The sequence below is a fragment of the Pseudophryne corroboree genome, chromosome 6, assembly GCF_028390025.1.
Source record: "Pseudophryne corroboree isolate aPseCor3 chromosome 6, aPseCor3.hap2, whole genome shotgun sequence".
NCBI classification, from domain to species: Eukaryota; Metazoa; Chordata; class Amphibia; order Anura; family Myobatrachidae; genus Pseudophryne; species Pseudophryne corroboree.
Genome location: NC_086449.1, coordinates 435,027,734 through 435,045,231, shown reverse-complemented (window position 1 = coordinate 435,045,231; position 17,498 = coordinate 435,027,734). Strand labels below are relative to the sequence as shown.

The following is a 17,498-nucleotide window of genomic DNA, read 5'->3' as shown; positions in this document are numbered from 1 at the left end:
TATTATGAAAAAATATAAAAAATAAAGAGTATATAAAATGAGAAACTGCCAGTCACAGATGGAAAAGCACACCAACCACACCATGATCACATTGGCTTTAAGGGGCAGCTTTATCAAACCTCCAAAAAAGGCTAGAGGAACTATTGCCTATAACAACCAAGCAGATTCTAGCTACCATATTATAGAATGTAGAAGATTCTTTCACCGCATTCAGATCGCAAATGCCGGATCCCACCCGGTAAAAGAAACATGTACTTACCGGGTGGGATCCGGCATTTGCTCCCCTCTGCTGGCTTTCCGACCCGGCAATATACCGGGTCGGATGCCATAGCAGCAGGGGGGGGGGGGGGGGGGGCGCGCAGCAGCAGCAGGGGCGGGGGTGGAGGCGGCACTGGGAGATGAGCTCATCTCCTGCGCAGCCTCTCCCTACGCTGTGAATGGGAACCGTGTCGCATCGACGCGGCTCCCATTCACACTGCACCTGACCTGGTATTCAACCCGGGTATAATCCTTCTTTTATACCGGGTTGAATTACCGGGTCAGGCGACCCGCTAATTCCGGCAGAGTGCTTTCACATTGCACACTGACCCGTGTCGACACGGCAATATGCCGTGTCGATACCGGGTTATTTGTGCGATGTGAAAGGGGTATATAATAGCTAGAATCTAATTTGTTCCTATGGACAACATCCCCACATGCCCTTTTTAGTGTTCTAAAACCAGCAGGAGAAATGCTTGCTCTATACCGACACCTAAAGGCATACAGAAACTGAAAAGGGAGAACACATTTGTTTATTACTGTCAAAACATTTGTAAACCAGTAATGTTACATTGATAGTCGACTTGCCCTGACCAGATTCATCTATATTAAAGCAGTGTTTGCAAGCGGCAACATATGCTGTGGAAAGTTACAGACTGTAACAACTCACCTGGAAGCCCAGCTGGGCAGCTTTAATAGCAGCAACATAGCCTCCTGGCCCAGAGCCAACCACTGTTATATCTGCATCCACTTAAAGACAAAGAAATATGTAAAATAAACACACTGTACATTTTCACAAAAAAAGCACCTTCATAACAATAGAAGATAAGGTCAATCAGGTATGAAGTGATTTATAATCTACTGTATGACGTGCTCTTCTGTCACCCACTAATAGGTAAAGAAGGGGTATGTAGTGGAACATTCCACTCTAATAACACAACATGAACCCTCAGGGGGTGATGCAATTGTTTTTGTGCCCGCGCTCGATCTACTGTCACTTTAGATGGGGCGTTATTCAATTGTGGCGGCTAGTAACTGGGCACCCATTGCTTTTCATGCATATCATGCCCAAATAGACCGGGCTTAGACGCTTAAAGCTGCTAAACTACCCGGGATGCTGCCGAAATGCACCCACTTTTCTGCTCGCTACCTCAGGAGTTTGCAAGCAGAAATAATGGCCACCTCTAGCACTCACGCCCGATCAGGGCAACAACTGGATAGCTGTCGGGCACCCAAGAAACAACTGAATTTCCGCCTCAGAATGAATTAATAAAATGTGAAATGCACACATGGGATTCATTACAATGTGTGATATAATGGCATACACAAATCTTAATAAAGAAGAATTGATGTCTGGAACATGCCATCCACATGGCAGCACTGGCAGGGCATGCATTTGTCAGAATACTCTTCTACTGCTCCAGCAACAAAACTCATGGACACTTGTTAAGTACTAAATATAAAACTCCTTTTATGTCATAAGACCGCGCAGGCCATGAAATACTGGGTGTTTTATTTGTTTCCTGTTGCCTGTATTTTAAAACACTGCAAAGTCAGGATGTTATTAATACCAATTTCAAAATATCTATAAAATATTTTGCAGAAATTCCATTGTATTTCAAAGAACTCAAATATCTGAAGTGTTTGGCAGTCAGTAGCTAAATCGTAATAACTAATTTGTGGTTTAGGGCCATAAAAAAGAAAAACAATCACTTTAACCCTCATTTTTGCCCTATTTCCATCAGATGTGTGAAAAAGGACTTACTGTTTTTTCATCAGATGTATCCAAAACGCAGAATGCTACACTTGCTCAATACTTTGTGATTTATATTTTAATACTGAATTAATAGAGGGGAAAAAAACAAGTGTCTGTTATTTCAGATTAGAATCTTGCAGACATCAAAGGGGAGTCAGTACAGAAAAAGACAAAATATAGGGGTATATGCAATTGCGGTCGAATTGCCGCAAATGTCGAAAAACGGGGCATTTTCGACACAAAAAAAAATATTCGACAATGCAATACAGTACTTTTCGACAAAAAAACAGACTTTTCAGATTCGACTTTTTGAAATTCGACAGTTCACAAATTCTACATGTCTGCAATGGTAAAAATGCGGCTTTTCGACAAAAGTATATTCAATTGAAGAATGTCGATTCGACAACAGTGCTTTTCGACAGTAATTTCGTCAATTTCATTCCGCCTCACTTTGCTGGCGGAATCTAATAAAAAAAAAAAATTAAAACATGTTTTTTTTGTGTCTTTTTTTTTTATTGCTAATAGCATATCTATTTATATTAGAAGGGATTAGGTACTTGGTTTGTCTATTATTTATATATTTTTTAAAAATAAGAATTTACTCACCGGTAATTCTATTTCTCATAGTCCGTAGTGGATGCTGGGGACTCCGTAAGGACCATGGGGATTAGCGGCTCCGCAGGAGACTGGGCACAACTACAAAGAAAGCTTTTAGACTACTGGTGTGCACTGGCTCCTCCCACTAAGACCCTCCTCCAGACCTCAGTTAGGATACTGTGCCCGGAAGAGCTGACACATTTAGGAAGGATTTTGAATCCCGGGTAAGACTCATACCAGCCACACCAATCACACCGTATAACTCGTGATACAATACCCAGTTAACAGCATGATAACAACTGAGCCTCTCAACAGATTGCTTAACTAAAGGGTTATTGTTGAGCTATAACTATATACAAGTATTGCAGACAATCCGCACTTGGGATGGGCGCCCAGCATCCACTACGGACTATGAGAAATAGAATTACCGGTGAGTAAATTCTTATTTTCTCTAACGTCCTAAGTGGATGCTGGGGACTCCGTAAGGACCATGGGGATTATACCAAAGCTCCCAAACGGGCGGGAGAGTGCGGATGACTCTGCAGCACCGAATGAGAGAACTCAAGGTCCTCCTCAGCCAGGGTATCAAATTTGTAGAATTTAGCAAACGTGTTTGCCACTGACCAAGTAGCAGCTCGGCAAAGTTGAAGAGCCGAGACCCCTCGGGCAGCCGCCCAAGAAAAGCCCACTTTCCTCGTGGAATGGGCTTTTACTGATTTAGGATGCGGCAGTCCAGCCGCAGAATGTGCAAGCTGAATCGTACTACAGATCCAGCGAGCAATAGTCTGCTTAGAAGCAGGTGCACCCAACTTGTTGGGCGCATACAGGATAAAGAGCGAGTCAGTCTTTCTGACTCCAGCTGTCCTGGAAACATAAATTTTTAGGGCCCTGACTACATCCAACAACTTGGAAGCCTCCAAGTCATTTGCAGCCGCAGGCACCACGATAGGTTGGTTCAGATGAAAAGCTGATACCACTTTGGGGAGAAACTGGGGACGAGTCCTCAATTCTGCCCTATCCATGTGGAAAATCAGATAAGGACTTTTACATGACAAAGCCGCCAATTCTGAAACACGCCTGGCCGAAGCCAAGGCCAACAACATGACCACTTTCCACGTGAGATATTTTAAATCCACGGTTTTCAGTGGCTTAAACCAATGTGACTTTAGGAAATCCAACACCACGTTGAGATCCCAAGGTGCCACTGGAGGCACAAAAGGGGGCTGAATATGCAGCACTCCCTTAACAAAAGTCTGAACTTCAGGTAGTGAAGCCAATTCTCTCTGGAAGAAAATCGATAGAGCCGAAATCTGGACCTTATTGGAACCCAATTTAAGGCCCATAGTCACCCCTGACTGTAGGAAGTGCAGGAATCGGCCCAGCTGAAATTCTTCCGTTGGGGGTCTTCCTGGCCTCACACCACGCAACATATTTTCGCCATATGCGGTGATAATGGTTCGCGGTTACTTCTTTCCTAGCTTTTATCAGCGTAGGAATGACTTCCTCCGGAATGCCCTTTTCCTTCAGGATCCGGTGTTCAACCGCCATGCCGTCAAACGCAGCCGCGGTAAGTCTTGGAACAGACAGGGCCCCTGCTGCAGCAGGTCCTGTCTGAGCGGTAGAGGCCATGGGTCCTCTGACATCATTTCTTGAAGTTCCGGATACCACGCTCTTCTTGGCCAATCCGGAACAATGAGTATAGTTCTTACTCCTCTTCTCCTTATTATCCTCAGTACCTTTGGTATGAGAGGAAGAGGAGGGAACACATAAACCGATCGGTACACCCACGGTGTTACCAGAGCGTCCACAGCTATCGCCTGCGGGTCTCCTGACCTGGCGCAATATTTTTCTAGCTTTTTGTTTAGGCGGGACGCCATCATGTCCACCTGTGGTTTTTCCCACTGGTTTACAATCCTTTGAAAGACTTCTGGATGAAGTCCCCACTCTCCCGGGTGGAGGTCGTGCCTGCTGAGGAAGTCTGCTTCCCAGTTGTCCACTCCCGGAATGAACACTGCTGACAGCGCTAACACGAGATTTTCCGCCCATCGGAGAATCCTTGTGGCTTCTGCCATCGCCGTCCTGCTTCTCGTGCCGCCCTGTCGATTTACATGGGCGACTGCCGTGATGTTGTCTGACTGGATCAGTACCGGCTGGTTTTGAAGCAGGGGTTTTGCCTGACTTAGGGCATTGTAAATGGCCCTTAGTTCCAGAATATTTATGTGCTGGGAAGTCTCCTGACTTGACCATAGTCCTTGGAAGTTTCTTCCCTGTGTGACTGCTCCCCAGCCTCGAAGGCTGGCATCCGTGGTCACCAGGACCCAGTCCTGTATGCCGAATCGGCGGCCCTCTTGAAGATGAGCACTCTGCAGCCACCACAGCAGAGACACCCTTGTCCTTGGAGACAGGGTTATCAGACGATGCATCTGAAGATGCGATCCGGACCACTTGTCCAACAGGTCCCACTGAAAGGTTCTTGCATGAAACCTGCCGAATGGAATCGCTTCGTAGGAAGCTACCATTTTTCCCAGGATCCGCGTGCAGTGATGCACCGACACCTGTTTTGGTTTTAGGAGGACTCTGACTAGAGATGACAGCTCCTTGGCCTTCTCCTCCGGGAGAAACACTTTTCTCTGTTCTGTGTCCAGAACCATCCCTAGGAACAGCAGGCGTGTCGTAGGGACCAGCTGTGACTTTGGAATGTTTAGAATCCAGCCGTGCTGTTGCAGCACTTCCCGAGATAGTGCTACCCCTACCAATAACTGTTCTCTGGACCTCGCCTTTATCAGGAGATCATCCAAGTACAGGATAATTAAAACTCCCTTCCTTCGAAGGAGTATCATCATTTCCGCCATTACCTTGGTAAAGACCCTCGGAGCCGTGGAGAGACCGAACGGCAACGTCTGGAATTGGTAATGACAATCTTGTACCACAAACCTGAGGTACTCCTGGTGAGGATGGTAAATGGGGACATGTAGGTAAGCATCCTTGATGTCCAGCGATACCATGTAATCTCCCTCGTCCAGGCTCGCAATAACCGCCCTGAGCGATTCCATCTTGAACTTGAATTTTTTGATATATGTGTTCAAGGATTTCAAATTTAAAATGGGTCTCACCGAACCGTCCGGTTTCGGTACCACAAACATTGTGGAATAGTAACCCCTTCCATGTTGAAGTAGGGGCACCTTTACTATCACTTGTTGTGAATACAGCTTTTGAATTGCCTGTAACACTGCCTCCCTGCCTGAGGGAGTGGTTGGCAAGGCAGATTTGAGGAAACGGCGGGGGGGAGACGTCTCGAATTCCAGTTTGTACCCCTGAGATACTATTTGAAGGATCCAGGGATCCACCCGTGAGCGAGCCCACTGCTTGCTGAAATGCTTGAGACGGGCCCCCACCGTACCTGGTTCTGCCTGTGGAGCCCCAGCGTCATGCTGTGGACTTAGAGGAAGCGGGGGAGGACTTTTGCTCCTGGGAACTGGCTGTATGCTGCAGCTTTTCCCTCTACCTCTGCCTCTGGGCAGAAAGGACGCGCCTTTAACCCGCTTGCCCCTATTGGGCCGAAAGGATTGTACCTGATAATACGGTGCTTTCTTAGGTTGTGAGGGAACCTGGGGTAAAAATGTAGACTTCCCAGCTGTTGCTGTGGAAACAAGGTCCGAGAGACCATCCCCGAACAATTCCTCACCCTTATAAGGCAGAACTTCCATGTGTCGTTTGGAATCTGCATCACCTGTCCACTGCCGAGTCCATAACCCTCTCCTGGCAGAAATGGACATTGCACTAATTTTGGATGCCAGCCGGCAAATATCCCTCTGTGCATCCCTCATGTATAAAAGTGCGTCTTTTATATGCTCTACGTTCAGCAAAATAGTGTCCCTGTCTAGGGTATCTATATTTTCTGACAGGGAATCTGACCACGCAGCAGCCGCGCTGCACATCCAGGCTGAAGCTATAGCCGGTCTCAGTATCACACCTGTGTGTGTATATATAGATTTCAGGATAGCCTCCTGCTTTCTATCAGCAGATTCCTTCAGGGCGGCCGTATCCGGAGACGGTAGTGCCACCTTCTTCGACAAGCGTGTGAGCGCTTTATCCACCCTAGGGGATGTTTCCCAGCGTGACCTATCCTCCTGCGGGAAAGGGTACGCCATTAGTAACCTCTTAGAAATTACCATCTTTTTATCAGGGGAAGCCCACGCTTCTTCACACACTTCATTTAACTCTTCAGATGGAGGAAAAGCTACTGGTAGTTTTTTCTCTCCAAACATTATACCCTTTTTTGTGGTACCAGGGGTAACATCAGAAATGTGCAACACATTTTTCATTGCCTCAATCATGTAACGTGTGGCCCTACTGGAAGTTACATTAGTCTCTTCGTCGTCGACACTGGAGTCAGTATCCGTGTCGACATCTGTGTCAACCATCTGAGGTAGCGGGCGTTTTAGAGCCCCTGATGGTTTTTGAGACGCCTGGGCAGGCACAGGCTGAGAAGCCGGCTGTCCCACATTAGGTATGTCGTCAAACCTTTTATGTAAGGAGTCGACACTATCACGTAATTCCTTCCACAGCACCATCCACTCAGGTGTCGACCCCGCAGGGGGTGACATCACATTTACAGGCATCTGCTCCGCCTCCACATAAGCCTCCTCATCAAACATGTCGACACAGCCGTACCGACACACCGCAAACACACAGGGAATGCTCTGGCAGAGGACAGGACCCCACAAAGCCCTTTGGGGAGACAGAGAGAGAGTATGCCAGCACACACCAGAGCGCTATATAACACTGGGATCCCACTATCAATGAGTGTTTTCCCTATAGCTGCTTATATATATATATATATATATATATATATATACACACACACACACACATATATATATATATACATATACATATATATATATCTCTATACTGCGCCTAAATTTAGTGCCCCCCCCTCTTTTTTACCCTTCTGTAGTTTCTCAGACTGCAGGGGAGAGCCAGGGAGCTTCCTTCCAGCGGAACTGTGAGGGAAAAATGGCGCCAGCGTGCTGAGGGAGAAGCCCCGCCCCCTTTTCGGCTGACTTTCTCCCGCTTTTTCTGTGATACTGGCAGGGGTAATTTTACATCTATATAGCCTCTGGGACTATATATGATGTATATTTTGCCAGCCAAGGTGTTATCTATTGCCCTCAGGGCGCCCCCCCCAGCGCCCTGCACCCATCAGTGACCGAAGTATGAGGTGTACATGAGGAGCAATGGCGCACAGCTGCAGTGCTGTGCGCTACCTTGGTGAAGACTGAAGTCTTCTGCCGCCGATTTTCCGGACCTTCTTCGTGCTTCTGGCTCTGTAAGGGGGACGGTGGCACGGCTCCGGGAACGAACACCAAGGTCAGGTCCTGCGGTCGATCCCTCTGGAGCTAATGGTGTCCAGTAGCCTAAGAAGCCCAAACTACCACCTGTTAGGTAGGTTCGCTTCTTCTCCCCTTAGTCCCTCGCTGCAGTGAGTCTGTTGCCAGCAGATCTCACTGAAAATAAAAAACCTAAATATACTTTCTTTCTAGGTGCTCAGGAGAGCCCTAGTGTGCATCCAGCTCGGCCGGGCACAAGAATCTAACTGAGGTCTGGAGGAGGGTCTTAGTGGGAGGAGCCAGTGCACACCAGTAGTCTAAAAGCTTTCTTTGTAGTTGTGCCCAGTCTCCTGTGGAGCCGCTAATCCCCATGGTCCTTACGGAGTCCCCAGCATCCACTTAGGACGTTAGAGAAATAATATTTTTTTTTAACTGACTAAAATAGAGAGAGCATGGTTTTCAGTGGAAAGGGGTGGGAATGGGTTAAAATCCATTTTAAAAAAAAAATGCGTGGGGTCCCCCCTCCTAAGCATAACCAGCCTCGGGCTCTTTGAGCCGGTCCTGGTTGTAAAAATACTGGGGGGAAATTGACTGGGGATCCCCCGTATTTTTAGAACCAGCACCGGGCTCTGCGTCCGGTCCTGGTGCAAAAAATACGGGGGACAAAAAGCGTAGGGGTCCGCCGTATTTTCTACACCAGCACCGGGCTCCACTAGCTGGAGAGATAATGCCACAGCCGGGGGACACTTATACCGGTCCCTGCGGCCGTGGCATTAAATCCCCAACTAGTCACCCCTGGCCGGGGTACCCTGGAGGAGTGGGGACCCCTTAAATCAAGGGGTCCCCCCTCCAGCCACCCAAGGGCCAGGGGTGAAGCCCGAGGCTGCACCTCCCATCCAAGGGCTGCGGATGGGGGGCTGATAGCCTTGTGTAAAATCAAAGAATATAGTTTTTTGCAGAAGAACTACAAGTCCCAGCAAGCCTCCCCCGCAAGCTGGTACTTGGAGAACCACAAGTACCAGCATGCGGGGGTAAAACGGGCCCGCTGGTACCTGTAGTTCTTCTGCAAAAAAATACCCAAATAAAAACAGGACACGCACACCGTGAAAGTAAAACTTTATTACATACACGCCGACACACACATACTTATCTATGTTCACACGCCGACCTTTGTCCACTTCTCCAAGTAGAATCCGGGGTTCCTGAAAATAAAATTATACTCCCCTAAATCCAGTGTGTCCTGTTCTTTTTTTGTAATCCACGTACTTGGCAAAAAAACAAACCGCATACCCAATCTACGCACTGAAAGGGGTCCCATGTTTACACATGGAACCCCTTTCCCCGAATGCTGAGACCCCCCGTGACTCCTGTCACAGAGGGTCCCTTCAGCCAATCAGGGAGCGCCACATCGTGGCACTCTCCTGATTGGCTATGCGCGTCTGAGCTGTCAGACAGCGCAACGCACAGCCGCTCCATTATCTTCAATGGTGGGAACTTTGCGCTCCCTGATTGGCTGAAGGGACCCTCTGTGACAGGAGTCACGGGGGGTCTCAGCATTCGGGGAAAGGGGTCCCATGTGTAAACATGGGACCCCTTTCAGTACGTGGATCGGGTATGCGGTTTGTTTTTTTGCCAAGTACGTGGATTACAAAAAAAAGAACAGGACACACTGGATTTAGGGGAGTATAATTTTATTTTCAGGTACCCCGGATTCTACTTGGAGACGTGGACAGAGTCGGCGTGTGAACATAGGTAAGTATGTGTGTGTCGGCATGTATGTAATAAAGTTTTACTTTCACGGGGTGTGCGTGTCCTGTTTTTATTTGGGTATTTTTTTTGCAGAAGAACTACAGGTACCACTTTACCCCCGCATGCTAGTACTTGTGGTTCTCCAAGTACCAGTTTGCGGGGGAGGCTTGCTGGGACTTGTAGTTCTTCTGCAAAAAACAATATTCTTTCATTTTACACAAGGCTATCAGCCCCCCATCCGCAGCCCTTTGATGGGGTGGGGTGGGGGGGGACACAGCCTCGGGCTTCACCCCTGGCCCTTGGGTGGCTGGAGGGGGGGGGACCCCTTGATTTAAGGGGTCCCCACTCCTCCAGGGTACCCCGGCCAGGGGTGACTAGTTGGGGATTTAATGCCACGGCCGCAGGGACCGGTATAAAAGTGTCGAACGGCTGTGGCATTATCTCTCCAGCTAGTGGAGCCCGGTGCTGGTGTTAAAAATACGGGGGACCCCTACGCTTTTTGTCCCCCGTATTTTTTGCACCAGGACCAGACGCAGAGCCCGGTGCTGGTTCTAAAAATACGGGGGATCCCCAGTAAATTTTTCCCAGTATTTTTACAACCAGGACAGGCTCAAAGAGCCCAAGGCTGGTTATGCTTAGGAGGGGGGACCCCACACAATATTATTTAGGGTTTTTTAACCATTTTTGTGCCGTCCGAAAAGTCGAATCCAGACGCACTTATCCATCAATTGGTCCGTTTTTCGACAGCGGGACTGTCGAATCCGTTTTTTATTGATTATGTCGAATTCCGGCACCCGCCGGCCGGAATTCGACGGTCGAATTGTGTTGAATTTAAAAACGGGCGAAAAAAAGCCGCAATTCGCCCGGAATTGCATATACCCCATAGTGTTCATTCTAGCACCCTGCACCTTTCAAAATCCGTGCAGTTCCTCTTTCCTACCTGGGGTGTTGCTCTCTGCTGTGATGCTTTTCCGCACACTCTGATCTGTTACTCAGTGCTGTGATACAGACCTGAGTGTGCCGAGACGCACCAGAGCAGAGAGCGACACCCCAGGCAGGAAAGAGAAACTGCACAGGATTTGAAAGGTGCAGGGTGCTAGAATGAACACTAAAAATATGTCTGTTTGATGTTTACGCCTTATGCACAATTCTCCCCACCACCACATATAGAATTGGCACATATTTGGGGCTACAAGGGGAAATGCCCAAAAATGAATGCTACCCTCTTCTTCTATGTGTAATTACTGAACCTTGAACTCTAGGACAGGAATAAAATAAGAATTTACTTACCGATAATTCTATTTCTCGGAGTCCGTAGTGGATGCTGGGGTTCCTGAAAGGACCATGGGGAATAGCGGCTCCGCAGGAGACAGGGCACAAAAGTAAAGCTTTTACAGGTCAGGTGGTGTGTACTGGCTCCTCCCCCTATGACCCTCCTCCAGACTCCAGTTAGGTACTGTGCCCGGACGAGCGTACACAATAAGGGAGGATTTTGAATCCCGGGTAAGACTCATACCAGCCACACCAATCACACCGTACAACTTGTGATCTAAACCCAGTTAACAGTATGATAACAGAGGAGCCTCTGAAAGATGGCTTCCTAAACAATAACCCGAATTAGTTAACAATAACTATGTACAAGTATTGCAGATAATCCGCACTTGGGATGGGCGCCCAGCATCCACTACGGACTCCGAGAAATAGAATTATCGGTAAGTAAATTCTTATTTTCTCTATCGTCCTAAGTGGATGCTGGGGTTCCTGAAAGGACCATGGGGATTATACCAAAGCTCCCAAACGGGCGGGAGAGTGCGGATGACTCTGCAGCACCGAATGAGAGAACTCCAGGTCCTCCTTTGCCAGGGTATCAAATTTGTAAAAATTTACAAACGTGTTCTCCCCTGACCACGTAGCTGCTCGGCAGAGTTGTAATGCCGAGACCCCTCGGGCAGCCGCCCAAGATGAGCCCACCTTCCTTGCGGAATGGGCCTTAACAGATTTAGGCTGTGGCAGGCCTGCCACAGAATGTACAAGTTGAATTTTGTTACAAATCCAACGAGCAATCGACTGCTTAGAAGCAGGTGCACCCAACTTGTTGGGTGCATACAGTATAAACAGCGAGTCAGATTTTCTGACTCCAGCCGTCCTTTAAATGTATATTTTTAAGGCTCTGACAACGTCCAACAACTTGGAGTCCTTCAAGTCGTCTGTAGCCGCAGGCACTACAATAGGCTGGTTCAGGTGAAACGCTGATACCACCTTAGGGAGAAAATGCGGACGCGTCCGCAGCTCTGCCCTATGTCGAATGGAAAATTAAATAAGGGCTTTTATAAAACAAAGCCGCCAGTTCAGATACTCTCCCGGCCGAAGCCAGGGCCAGTAACATAGTCACTTTCCATGTGAGATATTTCAAATCCACATTCTTTAGTGGTTCAAACCAATTGGATTTGAGGAAATCTAAAACTACATTTAGATCCCACGGTGCCACCTTAGGCACCACAGGAGGCTGTATATGCAGTACTCCTTTGATAAAAATCTGGACCTCAGGGACTGAGGCCAATTCTTTTTGGAAGAATATTGATAGGGCCGAAATTTGAACCTTAATAGATCCCAATTTGAGACCCATAGACAATCCTGATTGTAGGAAATGTAGGAAAACGACCCAGTTGAAATTCCTCCATCGGAGCACTCCGCTGCTCGCACCACGCAACATATTTTCGCCAAATACGGCGATAATGCTTCGCGGTGACTTCCTTCCTTGCCTTTATCAAGGTAGGAATGACTTCTTCTGGAATGCCTTTTCCTTTTAGGATCTGGCATTCAAACGCCATGCCGTCAAACGCAGCCGCGGTAAGTCTTGAAAAAGACAAGGACCCTGCTGAAGCAGGTCCCTTCTCAGAAGTAGAGGCCACGGATCGTCCGTGACCATCTCTTGAAGTTCCGGGTACCAAGTCCTTCTTGGCCAATCCGGAGCCACTAGTCTTACTCCTCTTTGCCGTATAATCCTCAATACCTTTGGTATGAGAGGCAGAGGAGGAAACACATATACCGACTGGTACACCCAAGGTGTTACCAGCGCGTCCACAGCTATTGCCTGCGGATCTCTTGACCTGGCGCAATACCTGTCCAGTGTTTTGTTGAGGCGAGACGCCATCATGTCCACCATTGGTTTTACCCAACGGTTTAATAGCATGTGGAAAACTTCTGGATGAAGTACCCACTCTCCCGGGTGAAGGTCGTGTCTGCTGAGGAAGTCTGCTTCCCAGTTGTCCACGCCCGGGATGAATACTGCTGACAGTGCTATCACGTGATTCTCCGCCCAGCGAAGGATCCTGGCAGCTTCTGCCATTGCCCTCCTGCTTCTTGTGCCGCCCTGTCTGTTTACATGGGCGACTGCCGTGATGTTGTCCGACTGGATCAACACCGGTCTTCCTTGAAGCAGAGGTTCCGCCTGGCTTAGAGCATTGTAGATTGCTCTTAGTTCCAGAATGCTTATGTGAAGAGACTTTTTCAGGCTCGACCACACTCCCTGGAAATTTCTTCCCTGTGTGACTGCTCCCCAGCCTCTCAGGCTGGCATCCGTGGTCACCAGGATCCAATCCTGCATGCCGAATCTGCGGCCCTCCAATAGATGAGCCTCCTGCAACCACCACAGAAGGGATACCCTTGTCCTCGGCGACAGGGTTATCCGCAGGTGCATCTGAAGATGCGACCCTGACCATTTGTCCAACAGATCCCTTTGCATGGAATCTGCCGAAAGGGATTGCTTCGTAAGAAGCTACCATTTTTTCCCAGGACTCTTGTGCATTGATGTACAGACACCTTTCCTGGTTTTAGGAGGTTCCTGACCAGGTCAGATAACTCCTTGGCTTTTTCTTCGGGAAGAAAAACCTTTTTCTGAACTGTGTCCAGAATCATCCCCAGGCACAGCAGACGAGTTGTCGGCATTAATTGGGATTTTGGAATATTCAGAATCCATCCGTGCTGCTTTAGCACCTCTTGAGATAGTGCTAAACCCATCTCTAGCTGTTCTCTGGACCTTGCCCTTATTAGGAGATCGTCCAAGTATGGGATAATTAATACGCCTTTTCTTCGAAGAAGAAATATTATCTCGGCCATTACCTTTGTAAAGACCCGAGGTGCCGTGGACAAACCAAACGGCAGCGTCCGAAACTGATAGTGACAGTTTTGTACAACGAACCTGAGGTACCCCTGGTGTGAGGGGTAATTGGAACGTGGAGATACGCATCCTTGATGTCCAAGGATACCATAAAGTCCCCTTCTTCCAGGTTCGCTATCACTGCTCTGAGCGACTCCATCTTGAACTTGAACTTCTTTATGTACAGGTTCAAGGACTTCAGATTTAGAATAGGCCTTACCGAGCCATCCGGCTTCGGTACCACAAAAAGAGTGGAATAATACCCCTTCCCTTGTTGTAGAAGAGGTACCTTGACTATCACCTGCTGAGAATACAGCTTGTGAATGGCTTCCAAAACCGTCTCCCTTTCTGAGGGGGACGTTGGTAAAGCAGACTTCAGGAAACGGCGAGGTGGCTCTGTCTCTAATTTCAACCTGTACCCCTGAGATATTATCTGCAGGATCCAGGGATTTACCTGCGAGTGAGCCCACTGCGCGCTGTAATTCTTGAGACGACCGCCTACCGCCCCCAAGTCCGCTTGCGAAGCCCCAGCGTCATGCTGAGGCTTTTGTAGAAGCCGGGGAGGGCTTCTGTTCCTGGGAAGGAGCTGCCTGTTGCTGTCTCTTCCCTCGTCCTCTGCCTCGTGGCAGATATGAATAGCCCTTTGCTCTCTTATTTTTAAAGGAACGAAAGGGCTGCGGTTGAAAGGTCGGTGCCTTTTTCTGTTGGGGAGTGACTTGAGGTAGAAAGGTGGATTTCCCGGCCGTAGCCGTGGCCACCAAATCCAATAGACCGACCCCAAATAACTCCTCTACGCATCGCCTGTCCACTGTCGTGTCCATAAAGCTCTTCTGGCCGAAATGGACATAGCACTTACCCGTGATGCCAGTGTGCAGATATCTCTCTGTGCATCACGCATATAAAGAAATGCATCCTTTATTTGTTCTAACGACAGTAAAATATTGTCCCCGTCCAGGGTATCAATATTTTCGATCAGGGACTCTGACCAAACTACCCCAGCACTGCACATCCAGGCAGTCGCAATAGCTGGTCGTAGTATAACACCTGCATGTGTGTATATACCTTTTTGGATATTTTCCATCCTCCTATCTGATGGATCTTTAAGTGCGGCCGTCTCAGGAGAGGGTAACGCCACTTGTTTTGATAAGCGTGTTAGCGCTTTGTCCACCCTAGGAGGTGTTTCCCAGCGCTCCCTAACCTCTGGCGGGAAAGGGTATAAAGCCAATAACTTCTTTGAAATTAGCAGTTTTTTTATCGGGGCACCCCACGCTTCATCACACACGTCATTTAATTCTTCTGATTCGGTAAAAACTACTGGTAGTTTTTTCACACCCCACATAATACCCTGTTTAGTGGTACCTGTAGTATCAGCTAAATGTAACATCTCCTTTATTGCCAAAATCATATAACGTGTGGCCCTACTGGAAAATACGGTTGATTCGTCACCTTCACCACCGGAATCAGTGCCTGTGTCTGGGTCTGTGTCGACCGACTGAGGCAAGGGGCGTTTTACAGCCCCTGACGGTGTTTGAGGCGCCTGGACAGGCACTAATTGAGTGTCCGGCCGCCTCATGTCGGCAAACGACTGCTTAAGCGAGTTGACGCTATCCCGTAATTCCACAAATAAAGGCATCCATTCTGGTGTCGACCCCCTAGGAGGTGACATCCTCATATTTGGCAATTGCTCCGCCTCCACACCAATAACGTCCTCATACATGTCGACACACACGTACCGACACACAGCAGACACACAGGGAATGCTCTATACGAAGACAGGACCCACTAGCCCTTTGGGGAGACAGAGGGAGAGTCTGCCAGCACACACCAAAAAGCGCTATATATGACAGGGATAGCCTTATGATTAAGTGCTCCCTTATAGCTGCTTTTATATTAATATATTGCCATTTATTTTGCCCCCCCTCTCTGTTATACCCTGTTTCTGTAGTGCAGTGCAGGGGAGAGACCTGGGAGCCTTCCTGACCAGCGGAGCTGTGACAGAAAATGGCGCCGTGTGCTGAGGAGATAGGCCCCGCCCCTTTTTCGGCGGGCTCGTCTCCCGCTATTTAGTACATTTAGGCAGGGGTAAATATCTCCATATAGCCTCTGGGGCTATATGTGAGGTATTTTTAGCCTTTTTAAAGGTTTTCATTTGCCTCCCAGGGCGCCCCCCTCCCAGCGCCCTGCACCCTCAGTGACTGCCGTGTGAAGTGTGCTGAGAGGAAAATGGCGCACAGCTGCAGTGCTGTGCGCTACCTTAAGAAGACTGCAGGAGTCTTCAGCCGCCGATTCTGGACCTCTTCTTGCTTCAGCATCTGTGAGGGGGCCGGCGGCGTGGCTCCGGTGACCATCCAGGCTGTACCTGTGATCGTCCCTCTGGAGCTTCATGTCCAGTAGCCAAGAAGCCAATCCATCCTGCACGCAGGTGAGTTCACTTCTTCTCCCCTCTGTCCCTCGTTGCAGTGATCCTGTTGCCAGCAGGAATCACTGTAAAATAAAAAACCTAAGCTAAACTCTCTAAGCAGCTCTTTATGAGAGCCACCTAGAATTGCACCCTTCTCGGCCGGGCACAAAAATCTAACAGGAGTCTGGAGGAGGGTCATAGGGGGAGGAGCCAGTACACACCACCTGACCTGTAAAAGCTTTACTTTTGTGCCCTGTCTCCTGCGGAGCCGCTATTCCCCATGGTCCTTTCAGGAACCCCAGCATCCACTTAGGACGATAGAGAAAGCTCGATATGACCTCCATGTGAAGGAACATCAATTGATCCAGGTTGAATGTAGTCTCACTGTAGCTGCCTGGTCAGATCCGGCTTTCTCTATTTTCCTGGACATCTCTACCTCCGAGGCCTCCCCCCAAGGCCACACTTCCTCTCTCCGGTAACGCGTGACGGGCACCGGGGAGGCCCCGGTCCTTGTAGCAGTAGCAGCATTGGGAGATTACCCGCTGTAGGCAGGGAGTGAAACATGCTCCGGTTACACCAAACCGTACTGCCGGGACATGCAGCTGCTGGCATAGGCCAAGGGTGCAAAACCACAGGGGGAGGTCTCTAAGGCGGAGATGTCTGGGAAAACTGAGAAAGCCGGATCCGACCAGACAGCTACACTGAGACTATATTCAACTGGAATCAATTGCTGTTCCTTCACATGGAGGTCAAATCGAGCTTTATTCCTGTCTCCCAGTCTTTTAGCAACAGTTTGTGCCAGATGCTCTGGAGGTATTTAAAATTACAGCATGAAGAAGCCTCCATCGGGATAAAAATCCACAGTGGGACTTTAATTTGCATTCCAGTGGACTCAGGATTATAATACAGGTTGAGTATCCCTTATCCAAAATGCTTGGGACCAGAAGTATTTTGGATATCGGATTTTTCCGTATTTTGGAATAATTGCATACCATAATGAGACATCGTGGCAATGGGACCCTAGTCCAAGCACAGAATGCATTTATGTTTCATATACACCTTATACACACAGCCTGAAGGTCATTTTAGCCAATATTTTTAATAACTTTGTGCATTAAACAAAGTGTGTGTACATTCACACAATTCATTTATGTTCCATATACAGCTTATACACTGAGCCTGAAGGTCATTTAATGCAATATTTTTAATACTTTTATGTATTAAACAAAGTTTGTGTACATTGAG

The 17,498-nt window shown here is 48.3% G+C and overlaps 1 protein-coding gene across 1 annotated transcript in view; it reads right to left on the bottom strand.

The window, feature by feature from the left end:
* DLD (dihydrolipoamide dehydrogenase) overlaps window positions 1-17,498 on the bottom strand; it is a 77,108-nt gene that overhangs the window by 54,795 nt on the left and 4,815 nt on the right. Inside the window, exon 3 of the mRNA XM_063927078.1 lies at window positions 929-1,008. Within this exon, the coding sequence (XP_063783148.1) occupies window positions 929-1,008 (80 nt within the window). The remainder of the gene's footprint in view (window positions 1-928; window positions 1,009-17,498) is intronic.